Source organism: Lactuca saligna, chromosome 1, assembly GCF_052625555.1.
Source record: "Lactuca saligna cultivar CGN05327 chromosome 1, ASM5262555v1, whole genome shotgun sequence".
In the NCBI taxonomy this organism is placed as follows: Eukaryota; Viridiplantae; Streptophyta; class Magnoliopsida; order Asterales; family Asteraceae; genus Lactuca; species Lactuca saligna.
In genome coordinates this window covers 83488482-83507123 of record NC_136417.1, presented here as the reverse complement: position 1 = coordinate 83507123, position 18642 = coordinate 83488482, and the positions used below count along the sequence as shown (strand labels likewise).

General features: G+C 37.8%; 1 protein-coding gene across 1 annotated transcript; it reads right to left on the bottom strand.

Moving 5' to 3' along the window:
• Positions 1-12928: 12928 nt before the first annotated feature.
• LOC145040624 (putative serine/threonine-protein kinase PBL22) lies at positions 12929-16479 on the bottom strand. The gene is made up of 3 exons (XM_078988536.1): positions 15521-16479; positions 13176-14105; positions 12929-13068 (listed from the first exon to the last, which is right to left on the bottom strand). Exons 1-3 carry the CDS (start codon positions 15950-15952, stop codon positions 13054-13056), a joined length of 1377 nt encoding a protein of 458 aa, XP_078844662.1. The 5' UTR covers positions 15953-16479; the 3' UTR covers positions 12929-13053.
• Between the last annotated feature and the right edge of the window lie 2163 nt (positions 16480-18642).

Here is an 18642-nt window from a genome sequence, read left to right as displayed (position 1 = left end):
TCCTTGAGATAATCGTGGAATTCAAGACTTAGGTACTCTCCTCCTCGATCGGATCGAAGCATCTTGATTTTCCTGCCCAATTGATTCTCCACTTCATTCTTGAACTCTTTGAACTTTTCAAAAGTTTCTGACTTTTGCTTGATTAAGTAGATGTCATCGGTAAAAGTCACATAGAAGCGGTTCCCATCCTTCGTGGTTGATCTAAAGGGTCCACATATATCGGTATGTATTAGGTCCAATAGCCCCTCACCCCTTTCACAAGTACTCGTGAAGGGTGACTTAGTCATCTTTCCAAGTAAACAAGACTCGCATGTGTCATCTTCCCTAAGGTCGAATGACTCCAACACTCCATCCTTTTGGAGTTGGGCTATGCGTTTCTTGTTGACATGTCCAAGACGACAATGCCACAAGGATGATTTATCCATACTAGTGGAAGAATCAATATTCAAAACATCATTTCCTAAGTTATCAACAATCATAACAGTTTCATATATTCCATTACATGGTATAGCTTCAAAGTAAAAGACACCATTTAGATAAGCCAAAATAGAACCATTCTCATTATTAAAAGAAAATCTAAATCCTTGTCTATATAAACCATGAAATGAAATGATGTTTCTAGCCATTTCTGGCGAATAGCAACAATTGTTCAAATCTAAAACTAAACTATTCCTAAGCACTAAAGAATACACTCCAATCTTGGTCACAGGCGACGATCTTCTGTTCCCCATGATTAGATTGATCCTTCCTTGCTCCACATCCCTACTTCTTTTTAGTCCCTGCACATTAGAACAAATGTGATAACCGCAACCGGTATCAAGAACCCAAGAAATAGCATGATTAGAATCGTTAGATTTGATTGTGTATATACCTGCGAAAGATGGCTTGATCTTTCCTTCCTTGATGGCTTGCAGGTAATCCGCGCAGCTTCTCTTCCAATGTCCTATCTTGTGGCAGTGGTGGCACTCTGCCTCCCTTGGGTTGGAACAGGGCTTAGAGGGATCAACTTTTGTAACGACCCAATTTTCATGTCCAAAAATTTTCATTTTAAAGTATTACTTATAGAAAACATTAATAAATAAAAGCATTGTTTGATCACGCCATAACACGTCGCAAACCATGTTTTAATATTCAAACCATACAATCCATCAAATATCAGAGTACAATCCCAGTGAATCTCGTAATGCGGAAACCGAAGAGTGTGTGTGTGACATGCTGCTACCGTGCCGGCTCCTTTCCCCTAGCTGAGGAGGTACCTGAAAACCAAAACTGTAAACGTAAGCACAAAGCTTAGTGAGTTCCCCCAACGTACCACATACCATACAAACACATAACATATGTACTGCCAGGCTATTCTTGGGTGCCTGACTACCCGGTACGACCATTCTGGGGTGCCGACCTACCCATACGGCCATTCTGGGGTGCCGTCATACCCGTGTCAAGCCATTCTGGGGTGCTGACTACCCATGTCAAGCCATTCTGGGGTGCTGACTACCCATCGGTCCTAACAACCGATCCTCGGGGACTGGTCCCCGCCCGCTACCCCTATCGCGTAGCATAACAGACCAACATGCGAGCATACTATCACATACAGTCAGATAATTCTGGGGTGTCTGACGACCCAGCGGTCCTAACAACCGAACTCTACTACTACTGCATATAGCGTATCATGATAGCATGTAACATAACAGGTAATAGCAAACCTAGATGATATCACAAAGACAATCATCTATCATACATCTCCTACTGGTGGGCCGGCATTGTGGCCTTAGACCCACCACTACTAGAAGGTAACTCACCTCAAAGTAGCTGCTGAACTGATCGGGAACTAACTGACTGCTGCTGCTCCGGGAGTCCTCCGGCTGCAATTCCCACAACATACTCAATCAAACACTGCTAACTGTCCTTTAGGTAAAATGACCATTTTACCCCCGGTCTAGCTCTAAGCCAATCCTAGAGTCAACTTTCAGTTGACCCGACTCGCCGAGTGGATCTCCACTCGCCGAGTCCCTAGCAAACCAATGTCCTGGGTCCCTGGTTCTACTCGTCGAGTCGGGCTATGACTCGACGAGTTCACCTTCTAACTGTCATTCAACTCCTTCATCCTACTCGCCAAGTTGTATGAACAACTCGTCGAGTTCATCTTCATCCGAAGAACACTTTATGCTAAGACTCGCCGAGTTGTATGAACAACTCGTCGAGTCTGTTCTTGATCTATGAAGATTGCCTTGGACTCGCCGAGTCAGGGCATTGACTCGCCGAGTCCTAACATGGGTGAGTTCAGCTCCCAACTCACCGAGTCACCCCCTGTGACTCATGGCTCACCTCGACACATGAAGAAGGGACCAAATCGGTGACTTGCGACCAGACTCGCCGAGTCACCTATACGACTCGCCGAGTCGTCGCCATGCATCCACCAAATACATCGATTTACTCGATTTCAGTTCATGAAACTCATAGATCTGGACTACTAGGACACAAATCACACGTAAAGTTTCCAGCTTTACGTGTAGATATTCACCAATATGGATTTTAAGGTGCAAAATGCCTCAAAAGGGTAGATCTAGGATGAACAAGCCACATGGGGCCATAAAGCTCACAGATCTGAGCTCCTGGAGCTCAATATTGCTTAGATCTAAAGGTTAATCCACTTATTACGAAACATTAAGCACAAACAAGCTTGAAGGATTGCTCAAGAGTGCCCCAAATGAAAACCTAAGCATAGAAACATGGGAAAAACGAGATATACCTCAAGGAAAATGTTGAAATGACACAAAGATGGCTGATCTCCTTCTCCTCTTCTTGATCTACTCCTCTTTCTCCTCAAAACCTTCAAGAACACACCAAGAACACTTCAATCTCTCAAGGAAACAAGGGAAAACGATGTTGGGGGAGTTATGGGGGTGAATGGGGACGAGTTGGGGCGGAATGAGAGTTTAAATAGGGAGCAAACCCCTGAAACGTAGGGTTTCATCCAACAGCGGTGACTCGCCGAGTCCAGGATATGGACTCGCCGAGTCGCCAACTTAAACGTGTCCTGGGTCTCGTCCCTACTCGGCGAGTCGGACCCTATGACTCGCCGAGTCCAAGGCTAAATTAGGGCAATGCCCAAATAAAATTCACATACTGGAAACCAGGTGCTACAAATTTGGTCCCACTAGAAGAGGAACCATCTTGGGCTTTCACCTTTCGATAGTTATTCGATGAAGCTTTCCTCTTCTTTCCCTTCCCTTGACCAATAGCCAAGACAGGAGCAGCGGATGGATGGGAGTTGGTGCAACAGACTTGTCCTTGAAGTTGCTCTCAGCAACTCTCAAGAGACCTTGGAGTTTGCTTAGGGTGACCTCCTCTTTGTTCATGTGGTAGGTCATCCTAAATTGGTTGTACATCGGAGGCAAAGAGTGAAGCACCATGTCGATCGCCAAGTCTTTGCCGAAGTCAACATTTAACTTGCGAAGGCGGTCGACATACCTTTGCATCTTTTGCAGGTGCACGGTAAGAGATTCTCCATGACCCATCTTAGCGGAGATCATGTTATTGAAAATCTCATAACGCTCTTGTCTCGCGTTTTGGTGATATCTCTCCAACAAGTCTTGATGCATCTCGTATGGATACATGTCCTCGTAGGACTTTTGGAATTCGGAGTTCATGGTGGCGATCATGATGCAATGTACTTTCGTTGCATCTCGCTCATGAGTTTCAAAGGCAGTGATTTCGGCGGGAGTAGCAACTTCGGGGTTGATTTTCTCGAGCTTCTCATCGAGGACATACTCTTTATCCTCATAGCGAGCAATGGTGAGAATGTATCTTATCCATTCGCTAAAGTCCGTTCCATCGAAGGTGACCTTTTGGCAAAGGCTCATCAACGTGAAAGAACTAGCAGCAGTGTTGTTTGCGTTTGACATCTATAGAAAGGACAAAGATAGATTAGAACAAGAATCCCTAATTATCACCCAATAAGAAAAATTAGGGCTAGGATCCAACAATAACATTTACATACTAGAAAAGGGATGCCGTAATCTAATATGCAAATAAATTGAAGGTAAGTGAATGACGATTCACTAATTCTCCATTACAAAACTTAAACTATTAGTCCTAAGTGTTTTTTAGAATTCCTAGGTTCGGATGAGATTCATTGAACTATTCAATGGCATGTTTAAATCTCGATATGCCCCTCTTGTTTGTGACTGGGATGCCGAGGATCACAAAGCGGGTGTGAATTACCATGCAAATTCACATGGTGCCTTCATTGTAACGATCACCTATTCGATGTGCCGGTAAACCACACACGCTCCATCGAACTATGATAAACAATGAATCACCCTTTGCCACCTTCGCTTAGAACCAATTAGTGTGCCGGTAAACCACACACGCTCCACTAACTTCTTAGCAAGGTGCAAAGTGTAATTTTATGGGATTGCATCAATTCACTTTTCCTAAAGTAACTAAGATTGGGAAATTTTTAAAACGTGTAGTTACTTTGTGTTTCTTATTATACTTTTAATGAGAGGATGAGGTTGCCCTATCCTACCCGTTCGGCTAACGACCCTCCACCAATCAAGCAAGTGGTGGGTGTGAGTGTACACCCATTAAGCGCCATTTTATAGGCCGCAACCTTATACCCACCTTATAGATCGGCTTCGTGAATGAGTCCTACTAGCGGTAAGACTAGCATTTAGTTATACATATATATATTATTCTAGTAATATCATATAAGTATAGGGTTGTATTTTAAAACCTTTTAAAATCTAGGGTTTGAAATTTAAGTTGTCTAAATTAAAACTTTTAATCACAAATATAAATTTCAAAACTTTAGGGTAGGTTTTAAACATTTAAAACATGGAGGATCAAATAACAAATAATTCCAATTAACAATTAATATCCTAATTATCTTTATTTGATTTATCTAAGATTTCTTTCAAGATAATTATCAAAATAATTAATCATTATCATATAAGGAAATTAAATATTTTATTAGATGATAAATATCTTTAATTAGATCAAGATAATAGTCATATTTATCAAAAAATCGGATTTAGATTGATCTAATATGATTAAGGTAAGTTTCCATAAGATAATTATGAAAAAATCCCGAATCTGGCCATTCCTGACGCCTGGACTCGTCGAGTTCACAAGGGGACTCGCCGAGTCAGGCCTACTCGCCGAGTCCACCTTGGAACTCGCCGAGTCAGTGACTCATAAACCCAAAAATCGAATTTTGCAGGTTTGTTTCAGTTAATCAAGCAACAATTTAAAGAAAACCAAGCTAGGCTCTGATACCACTGATGGGTTTTAGCCATAAGAACTTTCCTATGTGCGCATGCAAAACCCTATTGCTTGGATCTAGGCTTTCTAATTAAACATGCTTTGAATCCAAGACTTCTAATAGCTAATTAGCTTAAATAACAATAATGAAACAGATCTAGAATCATACCTTGAGTTCCTTGTTGATCTTGTTTGTCTTGGAGCTTCTAGAGTCACAAATGTCACTCCTCTAATGGCTTACAAACACCAATAGCAAGCAAGATGATTTAGGAGAGAGGAGAGGGGAGGAATTTGGCCAGAGGTTCCTTGCTTTAGGTTGTGTGTCAAATTATACTTGTAGACTCCTTAAGGGTTACAACCTAAACCCTAATTGGATAATCTTCTCTTAAGGCTATCCAAATCCATTCCATAGATAACCCTATGGACGATTTTGGCTTATCCAAGCCCTAGAAATCGTCCATCCTATCTAGGATAAGGATTTACAGTCTAAAGTGTAACTATCAAACAATTGATAGTTTATACCCTCTTATTTAATTAATCTCTTTAAGTCACCAAATTAATACCAATTAATTTATGACTTATATTAATCAAATAGCCATATATTATTCCTTATAATATTTACTCTCTCTTAACAAATCATCCTTCAAGTTGCTATGGTGAAGGCAACCCAAAAGGACCATGCACAACCGGATATAGTTAAGCCTTAGACACTATTCCAACAATCATATCATACTAGCACATAAATTATAATAGATAGTCGCATACCAGAAAATTATTACGAAGACAATAATCTAACTACAAACTACTACTAGTGGGCCGGCCTTGGTGCCTTAGACCCACTGCTATCGGGAAGGTAACTCGCCTTAATCACACGGAAATAGCTAAACAATCCCCGACTCTGAAGCCAACCAACTCAATCCCTAAACATAGAATATTTCCTTAAGTACCCTCTTATGCTCACAACCCCTTAAGGGACAATTTTGGTCAAAGTCAAAGTCAACACTCTGAGTTGACCCAGCTCGCCGAATTACCATTCAACTCATCGAGTTTCCATAACCAGCAGAATTGTGATATCCCAATCCAACTCGTCGATTCCCTCTTTAATTCGTCCGGACATTTCCATAACAACTCGTCGAGTTCTTCATAGTTCTTAATCTATTAGGCCCTTTCCTCAGATCTAAGGTTCCTAAACATAGATCTAGGTTGTTTCCGGCGTCTAAATTCATAAAGTTGACATCTTGATGGCTTTGCATGCCTCAATTAGACCTAACCTCAAAGTATAACAACGTACTTCCATGGAAATGGCCTTTTCTTATGCATGGAAGGATTTCAATCCAAAACATGACCACTTTATGAACCAAGGGACCAAAAACACTGGAAATGGTGAACTTCCAGCATCACGACCATAAGACTTGTCATTTTTCATCAATGGGACCTAAAAGGGCTATTATTCCAAAACCAAGAGATCTAATCTATTAGGCACCAAGTTTGAGACTTTATACATCATAAAGTTGCCAAATATGGGTGAAATTCCAGATCTAGTGCCTCCCCTCAACCTCAATGACCTTCAAGCTCTTCCAAGTCCTTCACCAGGCGCAAAAACACACAAAAATCCACTCAAAACCTCAAGATTCCCAACAAGGAGCTCACAATACAATTTAAGGTTTAGGGAGGCTGGTTAGGGGATTTTATGTTCTTTAAATAGGGTGCAAAACCTTGTAAATTAGGGTTTCATTTCCTTCAGCCTACTCGTCAAGTTAAGGCCTCCCAACTCGTCAAGTAGGTTTTCTCAAAACTAGCGGTCCTCAACATCCCTACTCGAAGAGTCTGGGGCATCCAACTCGTCGATTTGCCCTATAAAAATGAATAATTTATAAGTTAAACTCATACCAGGAACCAGGTGTTACAGCACAGGATCCGTACTCGAGTCAACGAGAGCAGAGATAAAACCATGGAACTTGTAGTGTGTGTGATCCTGCGATTTATGATGAGTATTTTGATGATTGTTATGTGTATTTTCAGTATGGTGACGCTATATGGTAGACCAGTTAGCAGTTCTGGTGCCAGCAAGGGATCAGGCTCAGGCCCTGGAGTTGGGTAGCTCGATGATCAGATAAGGGAGTTCATTTCATCTAAGATTACGCACAATATCATTGACCAGACTTATGTGATCTTCGGTTCGGTTAAGGATGGCATCTTAGAGACTCTTGATGAGAGGCTGAGCACATTCCGCACTTAGATAACGGCCATGATGGGGGGCATGCACGTTGACATTTCATGAGTTTCGAGCTTGTGGAGCTCCAGACTATCATTAGGTTAGGGACCCTATTGCTAGCAGCAGGTGGTTGGTGGATGTCTGCAATGCTTTTTATACTAGTCGTTGTCCTGAGGGGTACAAGGTCCGACTTGCTTCCTACCTCCTGAAGGACAGGGTTCGTGATTGGTGGGAGGAGGTTGGGCGTGCTATTGGAGATGATGCAGCTATTGATGCGATGACTAGGGGTGATTTTTCGACTAGGTTCAGTGCCGAGTTTGCACCCGTGATCAAGGTGCAGCAGCTAGCTCGGGAGTTCTAGGATCTCCAACAGACTACTAAGATGGTGGCTAAGATCACCGCCATGTTTAGGGAGAGGTCCCTTCTCATTCCGCAGTATGTGGCAGACGAGGAGATGAAAAATGTCTGGTACCATGAGATACTGAGGAGTGATATCTAGCAGTTTGTTAACCGATCCAGCTACAAGATCTTGGAGGATATGATAGTGAGGGCTCGGGAGAGGGAGCTAGATTTGGAGATGGAGAGGAAGAGGAAACCAGACGGGGTTCAAACAGGGAGTTTGGGCAAGAGCCCCAAGGTATCGGATCCCAGATTGAGGAGCTAGTATGGTCGCAGCCACTGTGACAAGTGTGGCAAGATGCACGAGGGGGCGTGGATGGTTGGTTGTTCAGGCTGCTTTAAGCGCGGCCGGACTGGTCATATCAGCAGGGATTGTACTTTTACGTTATGTTGACATCTTTAGTTTATTTAATACTTGTCGTTTTGTTATAAATTTACTAAAAACATTAACATAACATAACAATATATTTTATTGTTATAACAACGTAATAACGTATTATACGGAAATGTCGTTTTTAATTACATAAAAAAAAACATATTTTACATAAAATAAACACGTAAAAAAAATTACGTGAAAGAATTTTTTTTATGAAAACATGAAAATATGTTTTAGAATCATAGCAATGTAATAATATATTATATAAAAATATATTTTAAAATGAATACTTTATGTAAAATAGATATGGAAACATATTTTTACATTTTCATAAAAAAATATTTTTTTTGCTTTCACGTAAAAGAAGTTAGGGGATAAAATAAAAATATATACCTTTGATAAATATTCAACCTTAAATTGGAATGTTAACCAATAAAATTAAAATGTTAGTAAATTATTTTCCCATGTCTCCTCATGCTAACAGCTAATGATCTATCTGCATTATGTTTCTTTTTAGACAACCAAATACAATTAACAACATTAGCAGTTGGGGGCCGAGGCACAAGTATCCAAGTCCGATTAGAAATAAGAACATTAAATTCTTCAGTCATAGCCAGTATGGCCGCAGCCACTGTGGCAAGATGCACGAGGGGGCGTGGATGGTTGGTTGTCCAGGCTACTTTAAGCGCGGCCGGACTGGTCATATCAGCAGGGATTGTACTTTTACGTTATGTTGACATATTTAGTTTATTTAATACTTGTCGTTTTGTTATAAATTTACTAAAAACATTAACATAACATAACAATATATTTTATTGTTATAACAACGTAATAACGTATTATACGGAAATGTCGTTTTTAATTACATAAAAAAAACATATTTTACATAAAATAAACACGTAAAAAAAATTACGTGAAAGAATTTTTTTTATGAAAACATGAAAATATGTTTTAGAATCATAGCAATGTAGTAATATATTATATAAAAATATATTTTAAAATAAATACTTTATGTAAAATAGATACGGAAACATATTTTTACATTTTCATAAAAAAATATTTTTTTTGCTTTCACGTAAAAGAAGTTAGGGGATAAAATAAAAATATATACCTTTGATAAATATTTAATCTTAAATTGGAATGTTAACCAATAAAATTAAAATGTTAGTAAATTATTTTCCCATGTCTCCTCATGCTAACAGCTAATGATCCATATGCATTATGTTTCTTTTTAGACAACCAAATACAATTAACAACATTAGCAGTTGGGGGTCGAGGTACAAGTATCTAAGTCCGATTAGAAATAAGAACATTAAATTCTTCAGTCATAGCACGAAACCAATTAGGATCAAGAAAGACTTGAGAGTAGTTTTTGGGAAGAGGTGAAGAGGAGAGATCAGTGTGAAGATTTAATTTATCAATGGGTTTGAAGATGTTGTGATGAGCACGAGTCTCCATATGATGAGTGTGAGATGAGGTAGAAGGAAGAGGATGAGTATTTAGAGAATGAGTAGGGGCTGAAGGAGGTTAATTTGACTGAAAGGTGGATGGTTCGGAGGTGGAAGAGTGAGAGGAAGAAGGGTTATCGGCAGCAACAGGGGGAATGGGAGGAGTGTCAGGGTTGCTGCTGACAATGGGAATGGCGATGGTATGAGTTGTAGGGTTAGTTTCAGGAATCATAGGAGAGGGTTGAGGTAGACGAGTTGGATCATTGAAGTAGTTTCTGTGATTTTCGATGTTAAGGAAGTCATAATCGAGAGCCTTATTTGGAGTTAAGGAACCGAATGAAAAGATGGATTCATCAAAGGTAACATGATGGGAAATGATATTTTGTATGGAGGTTAAGGCAACGATATCCTTTGTGATTAGATGGGTATCCAAGGAAGATGCAAGGAATGGAACGGGGTTCCAATTTGGTAATAGTGTTGAGATGGGGGTAGCTAAGAGAACCGAAAACACGAAGGTGTCTGTAGGGTGGGAGTTCGTTAAAGAGTTTGTGAAAAGGGGTGTCGTGTTGGAGAGTGGTAGATGGAAGAATATTGAGGAGATGGGTGGGCATATGAAGAGCTTCAACCCAATATGTGGGTGGAAGATGGGCTTGGAATAAGAGGGTTCAAATAGTATTGTTTATAGTACGAAGCATGCGTTCTGATTTTCCATTTTGTTGAGATGTGTATGGATAGGAAAAATGCATGTGTATACCATTGGAGGCACATAGATGCTGAAATTGGATGTTATCAAATTCTTTGCCATTGTCACATTGGAAAATTTGAATATCGATTTTGAATTGGTTGGTGACATATGCACGGAAGTGAAGAAACTTAGAAAAAACATCAGATTTTTTCGTAATGGATATACCCAAACAAAGTGAGAATATTGATCGAGAAAAATGACATAATATTTGATTCCACTTTGGCTTAGTAAAGGAGAAGTCCAAACATCAGAATGTATAACTTGAAAAGGAGAGCTAACATTAGTTTGCGACAAATCAAACAATAAACGGACATGTTTGCGCAGTTGACAAGCATGACATAAGACATTAGGGTCTTTTTATTACATGAGATGAATTTTTTTGATAATAAATGCTTGAAGACTTGGGATCTAGGATGACCAAGTCAATGAGGCCAAGTGGATGAACTTGCAGCCAAAAAAACTTGATGGAGTGGGTTGGTAAAAGGATAAAGGTCGCCCGTGCTGTCACATCGGATGAGAATTTGATTGGTGAGGTAGTCCTTCACAGAAAAACCAAATTCGTCAAATCCAATAGAACATTTATTGTCACGGGTAAATTGACGAACAGAGATAAGATTTTTAATAACTTGAGGAGTAATAAGGACATTTTTAAGAAATAATGTACGAAAAGGATGTTGACTAAGGAAAGTGCTACCAACATGAGTAATGGGAAGACAAATCCATCACCAACTACAACTGAAATATTATTGCAATTATTTCTAACAGATTTTAGAATACCTGAGTCGTGGTGGAGGTGAGCAGTTGCCCCAGTATCCATGTACCAATCTGTATTCCCTGGATCTTGAAGATTCATGGTACTAAATGCTTGAGGGAGAGCTGTGGGCTGATCAAAAAATTGGGTCTGCTGCCAATTAAATGGTTGCTGATTTGGAGGTCCAACAAGGAGAGCATGGTGGGCTGGTTGCTGAGTGAGCCAAGGAAGCTGCTGTCGAGAGTGGGCTTGTGGTGAATTGGGCCAACGATTTTGCTGGGGAGAAGGGAGCAGCCCAGCAGCCTATTGTTCGGCAGGAATAAAGACCTAGCGACCGTTGGGGTTAGCTGTTGCGTGCTGAGAAATTGCACCGCCTCCATTAAGTCATTGGCCACCACGACCTCTGCCGTCATTTCGCCCTCTACCACCACCTCGATTCTGGCCACGACCACGTTGATTTCCACGATTGCTTCCAGAATTGGTTGTTTGTGGCTGGTGATTAGAAATCAGAACCTGATGAGAAGAAGATGAGTCTGTGTGAGATGTATGAGGGATTCAGCTGAGTTGATTCTGCAAAGTCTGTTCTTCAATTGACAACATCGAACGCATCTCAAGGAGAATTGGAAACGGAGTCTTGTGACAGATGGTAGTAGCGATGTGGTCAAATTTGGAAGATAACCCGTTGAGGGCATAAGTAACTAGGGTTCTTTCAGGAACTTTGGAACCGATGTTAGCTAAGAGATCATAAATGGATTTGATGCATGCGTAATACTCCATGACAGTGGAGTCGCCTATAGTAATATTCCGCAGTTGGTTCTCGAGTTCAATGGCATTTGCTTCCTTGTTGTCACAGAAAAGATCTTCAATAGCCTTCCAAAGTTGAGCTGTTGTTGCATCAGGTATCAAAATAGATTGAATAAGAGGTTGTGTAAGACTACCATAAAGCCATTGTTTGACAATGGAATCAGCAGTACACCAATCTTGATCATCGGGTTTATGATTGGTGCCATCAAGGTGGCAAAAAACGTTATAGGCAATGCAATGATTTTTGAAGAACTCGCGCGCCAGGCATCATAGTTTAACATGTCAAGATCAAGAATGATAGGAACATACGATTTGATATTGGTGATGCCATACAATTTATCCAAGGCAGTAGTCATGGTAGAGGAGAATTAAGGAAGAAGAAAGAATGGGAGGGAAGCGGCTAGGGTAGAATTTGGCCTGATACCATGTTAGTAAATTATTTTCCCATGTCTCCTCTTGCTAACATAAAAGAATAGTAACTTGTTATAAATGTTTTTGGGCTAAAGAATTAATGGAGCAGGCTGACTTAGATGTTGGGAATTGGGATAAAGCTCTATCCCGTTGCACTTGGGATATTAAAGTGAAAAAATGCCGAAAGTTAAGGAGCTATTTTTGCAAATATTGTCGAAGCCGGTAATTAATTAAACTCATGATTGCGAGAACGCTATCATTTTTTCACTCACAGTTCCACACACACTCGAAACTCGAAAGAGTTGTCCCGTCGTCTTAATCAGCCTAGTGTTACAATTCACACATTGTGGATTTGCATTCATTAATGTTCTTATTTTTGTAGTTTTTTATTTGTGTTAAGAGATTTGGATTTGTATAACTTTTAAAAATCTTCAAAGTTATCTTTGTTTTCAAGTTCAAACCTGATTTTCTTCGTATATTTATTTCTTTTTTTTACCAGCAACATAAGTCAAAATGTAAACAATTATGTATAAGAAATATATTCTTATAGAAAACATAAGGAACACATGTACAAAGCATGAACCTTCATTAACATCATTAAGTATTAACATCGGCTACAAGTCATCGGCTTTCATTCTTTTACACTTCAATTCCCTGAAGAAACAAAACATGAATAAAGAAATTCATTTATAATCCATGCTAATTTCCATCCTTACGTTTGCAAACAAAATTATACAAAATAATCAAGTAAAAGGACTTACTTGAAAATCTGCTGCAGCCTCAAGCATCTCGATAATTGTCTCCATCGTAGGGCATCCTCCAAAACCATAGAAGCTTATGCACTCGTATGCAATTTCTGTAAAAGCTTCATAACAAGTGCTATCAATTTGATCTCTTATAAGGGGATCAATTAATCTATCGAGTTCACTATAGTTGCGTATGAATAGATCTCCTAAATATTGTGGCTTATCATCTCCCAAGCTACTAGGCTCATTAACCAATCTTCCACTAAACATTTCAACCAATATCATACCCAATGAGTACACATCCGCTTCTTTATGGAAAATGCTTTCTTCAAATATGGGATTCATGTAGAGTTCGATATCTACAGGTTTTTTATTGTGTCGGATACTTGGCTTATTTATGGGGCCTTGTATTGAAAAATGAAAATCACAAATTTTGGCTTCAAAATTTTTATCTAATAATACGTTTTCACTCTTGAAATTTCCATGTACAACATCGTTGTCCTCCCCAAGACCCGAGTGAAGGTACTCAAGTCCTCTTGCTGCCCCTATGCATATCTTCAACCGTTGTGCCCATGTAAGGGAACTCCTCTTATTAGGGTCTTTGATATGATCATTAAGGCTTCCATTTGTAGCGTATTCATAAACTATAATCATTTCATTGCCTTCATCGCAATAACCAATGAAGGGAATGATGTTTTGATGGTGGAAACTCAAAATGATATGGAGCTCATTATGAAAGTATTCATGTTCTCCTTGGTTCATGCGGATGATGGCCACTTGTTGGTTTTGCCATTGTTCAGAGAGTTTAGTATACACTACATAAAATTTACCACTTTGGATACATGTATGTGCTTTGAAGTTGTCGGTTGCCAAGTTGATCTCGTGTAGTGGAATTCGAAAACTTTCTAGCTTTCTTGTGGTAATTGAAGAAATTGCATAGATGTTCTGTAAATATAAAAAACCGAGTTTGCTTATATAGGTGTTGACTTTTATGTGCAAAAAATTAAATTCATTTCTACTCATACGACTATTTCTTTTTTCTATTTCCATATTGTTTAGTGGTTCGTATAAATTAAACATGTCATGAAAGATTGAATATTAATATCTATTAAAAGTTATAAAGTTGCATGGCCGGTTTAAATAAATTTTGTTAATATAAAGGCATTATATAATGAAACTATTGTTCAGAAGGTCAAAATGATTTTTTTTATGCAAAGTTACAAAAATTATTCCTTAGAAAATTAAAATTACATAAATGATCTATTTAAAAGTAAATTTACAGAAATAATCCATATTTTATAGTATATTTACAAGTATATCCTTACATAATAGTGATATTATGGAAATAGCCCTTGTGTAATAGCAAACTTACAAAAATTATCCTTGTATGATAATGAAATTGTTGAAATAGGCATCTATCAGACTTTGATTTTTTTTAATTATTTTGGTTTATACTGGTTTAATAAATTGCTACAACACATATGTATTTTCACTATTATATAACACCTAGGATGATCTTACCCTTTGCCAAGGGAAGGGCCGATCAAAACATATATGGAACCCAGAGCGAAAAGAAAAAAATGATCCTTTAAATACAAATATAATAAAGATTCATAAATAAATATCATTTATAATTCACTATAAACACGTTTAATTAGCATTAACAAGCAAGTCAAATTGTTTATCGTTTAAACTACTTTAGGTTTGAACCAACTTTAGGCTCTAAAAATCATTTTGGTAATAATTGGTATATATATATATATATATACACTACATAGCCCATATATTTTGGGCTCCCTATAGTGGTGGACCCTGGGCGGTCGCCTGGGTTGCCCACTGTCTGGACCGGCCCTGGTCGAGGGAGATCAAACCTAGTGAAATAAGAAGTTCTAGGGACCAAACATGGCAATATACAAAATTTTTGTAGCTAAAGTTTGAAACCCAAAAAATATAAGGATCAAATATGACAATATACAAAAATATAGGGACAAATCTGCTGATACATAAAAGTCTTCTGGTGAAAGACTTAAGTATGAAATCCAAAAATAATAAGGACAAAACCAATATATAAAAATGTTTTAGCAAAAATATGAATCATAAAAATATACTATTCGTCTCTGAATTGAAATTAAATATATAATAATTATATTAATATGGGAGTCAAAGAAGTCGTGAAAAACGTTACTGACAAAAATAATATTCTAGGTTATCTTGATGTTAATTAGTCACTGACTTGTGGCACATGCTAACGCATTACATGATGAAATCAACAAGTTTATCTTATTATATAGTCTAACAATAATTTCATTCATTCTATAAAATTATGTTTTCTTTAAAATAATCAAAAATGAAAGACTTACTTGAAGATCCATTGCTTGCTCAATCTTCCGAATGATCCTCTCCATAGTAGGGCGTTCCTTTAAACTCAAGTTAACACACTCATAAGCAATTTCATTAAACATACGAAAAGACCTCATATCAACATGACCCTTTAGAATGGGATCAATCAACTTTTCTAGTTCATCATCTTTTTGGTCGTCTTCATAATAACTTCGTACTAAATCCATCAAATATTGTTCCTTAGTTTCTCCAAAGCACTTTGCATAAGCAAGCATCCCACTCGACATCTCAAACAATACCACTCCAAACGAATACACATCAGACTCTTTCCACAATCTACCTCTTTCATTATAAACCCGAAGCCTTTGTAAGGAGTACTTCGGAATCTGGTTGGTTTCTTGGACCAAATCTTGACAAACCAAAATCACAAATTTTTGCATCAAGATTTTCATCTAGTAATATATTTGCACTCTTCATGTCTCTATGTATTACTCTCATGTGTTCCCCAAGACCCGAGTGAAGATACTTGATTCCTCTTGCTACTCCTAAGCAAATCTTCATGCGTTGTGCCCATGTCATGCAACGTCTCTTATTAGGGTTTTGGAGGTGATGATCAAGGCTTCCGTTTACAGCATACTCATAAACTAAGATCATCTCATTAGCATCATTATAGTAACCGATAAAAGAGATGATGTTTGGATGATGGAAACTTGAAACCATTTTGAGTTCATGAAGAAACTCGTTGTTTCCTTGATAACCATCTTGATTAAGACGTTTGATGGCTACTATGTGGTTTTGCGAGTGTTTAGAGAGTTGGCCTTTGTAGACCATACCGAATCCACCATCTCCAATCAGAGTATCGAAACTGAAGTTGTTTGTTGCGTGAATGATCTCCTCAAGTGGAATTCGATACTTTTCTAGGTTTACTTCTGAAGAAGACATTGTTTTTTGCTAGTGTTCTTTTTGATATTGGTGATTATGTATGGTTATGGTGGAAGCAACTTTGTTTTTCTGTTTATATATACAAAACAAAACGGATATTCTTCTTGGAAACGTCGTGGCTTAAAGAGTTAAAAGAATATTATATATTATGGTTGACTACTGCAAATGATGCCGCAACGTGTTTATTTTACATTAGCAAGACATAAAATAAATGCAAGAGTGGGAATGAAACGTATAATAATCAATGAATTATAATAAATTGGATGCTCTTTCGTGTTTATTTATCAAAATAAAGATGTAAGGGTCGTCTTTGGGGAATGTGTAATTCAAAAATACTCCTTGTAATTTGAGATTTTGTTGCAATTCTGTTACTAGGTTATAACCTATGTATTACACAGTAGAAAAGAAATTATAAATTATAAAAAAAATAATAATAATAACAAGTAGCAAGTTTATGATGTTTTTAATAGAAGAGAGAGATTGAATGTATGATATTCAAGTCTCAAACGATTAAATGGTACTATTAATATATGCATATTATCATAAATCAGTAAAAATTTAAAAATAAAAAATAAAAAATCATAATAATAATAATAATAAATCAATTTGTTGTATTTTTTGGTCAGTTTAATTTGATATATTCTGGTTACACTATATGTTTCCTATTCATCATTCAATATCAATATCATTTTAACGTATTTTCATACATGGTTATTGTTGAAACATGTATATAATTGCTTTTTCTGTCATTGTTGAAATATTTTAGCAAGTATAAACTTATAAACGAAAATATACTGTATAATGCTTTTGCAACATATGTCAATTTTCTTATTCATGAGAAAACTTTTGGTTGGTTTATTTGTCAACTTGCAATTATTCATAAACAAATCAATGGTGGGTACCTACTAGATTATTGATGGATATTCTATATATTGTGAAATAATAAATAAACAAAATGATGAATTGAAAACTATTAAGATGGTCGATTAAGTTGACTTTATAGAGATCTAAAATAAATATAGTTGTCTAGATCTAGTTCTACATTGCATTCATTTAAACATTAAGGTGTTTGTTTTGCAAAGGTAAATGTTTGGAGTTCATAAATCATATATAGAAGAAAATATGGAAAACGTCTTTAGTCCGTAAAAAAATTGTTTGTTTTTTAAAGTTTGCACATTATATAAATGATATTAAACCACATTGATCAGAAATGATAAAACAAACAAATCATATATACATACACACATTAACCACATTGATCTCTATAGGATAGTTAAAGAAGATGGTTGTGGTGGTAGATGGTGATGACAGTGGTATGGTGAGGTGGTGGTGGTGGTTGAGGTAGCAAAGGTAGTGGTGGTAGTGGTGATTGTAGTGGCGTGGGTGATGGTGGTGGAGGTAGGAGAGTTGGTGGTGGTGTCATAGATGGCAACAATGGTCGCGGTGATAATGGTGGAGGAGGTGGCAAGGGGCGGTGTTGGCAAAAGTTGTGGTGGTGGTGGTGGCGAATATGATGATGATGGATGAGGTGGCTAAGGCAGAGATGGTGAAGGTGGCGGAGGTGTTCGTGATAGGGATGGTAGAGGTTGAAAAAAAAATCTGGAAGAAAGCGTGAAAAAATGACTTTTTTTAGAAGAATGTCTTCTACATGCAAACCTTTTTAAGTCTATGGTCTTCTAAAAACAAACACCATATTGGGCAACTCAATTCTTGGAGCCCAGTAGCAACTCCAAAGATCAACGTTTCGCTAACCTTTTAGGCAAATTAAACTCAATTATTGAAGCCATATAGAACTCGCGTTAAACAATTGGTTTGGGGGCTTAATGGGTATGGTGTAAATCCATACACTCCCCAAGTTGGCAAAAAACCTTATCCAGCCCAAAGACCTAGTAACCATGTCAAGCAAAGTAAACCGAGATTACCATCCAGACCTACAAAGGAACCCCCAATCCATACTCAAAATAAAATGCTTTCTGGGTACAAAAACGATATCCCATAAATCAAGGAAAAAGGCCCGGGATATATTATTTTATAAAAACATTAGTGACTACCAAAGGACAATGTCAATACTCGGATATATGAAACAACCAAAAGTCTTCCTAAAAGTATAAATACTCCTCCCCATTCATCAAGAATGTACACAACAAATAAATATATCAGTTCATTTCTATCACATACGTATTATGATCCCAAGTCCTAA

Excerpts from the sequence above, each read along its gene's own strand:
- LOC145040624 (XM_078988536.1), bottom strand. The coding sequence starts at position 15,952 with ATGAAAATCTTGATGCAAAAATTTGTGATTTTGGTTTGTCAAGATTTG. Across the intron at positions 14,106-15,520 it reads AGCAAGCAATGGATCTTCAA|AACATCTATGCAATTTCTTC; the intron begins GTAAGTCTTTCA and ends TTATATTTACAG.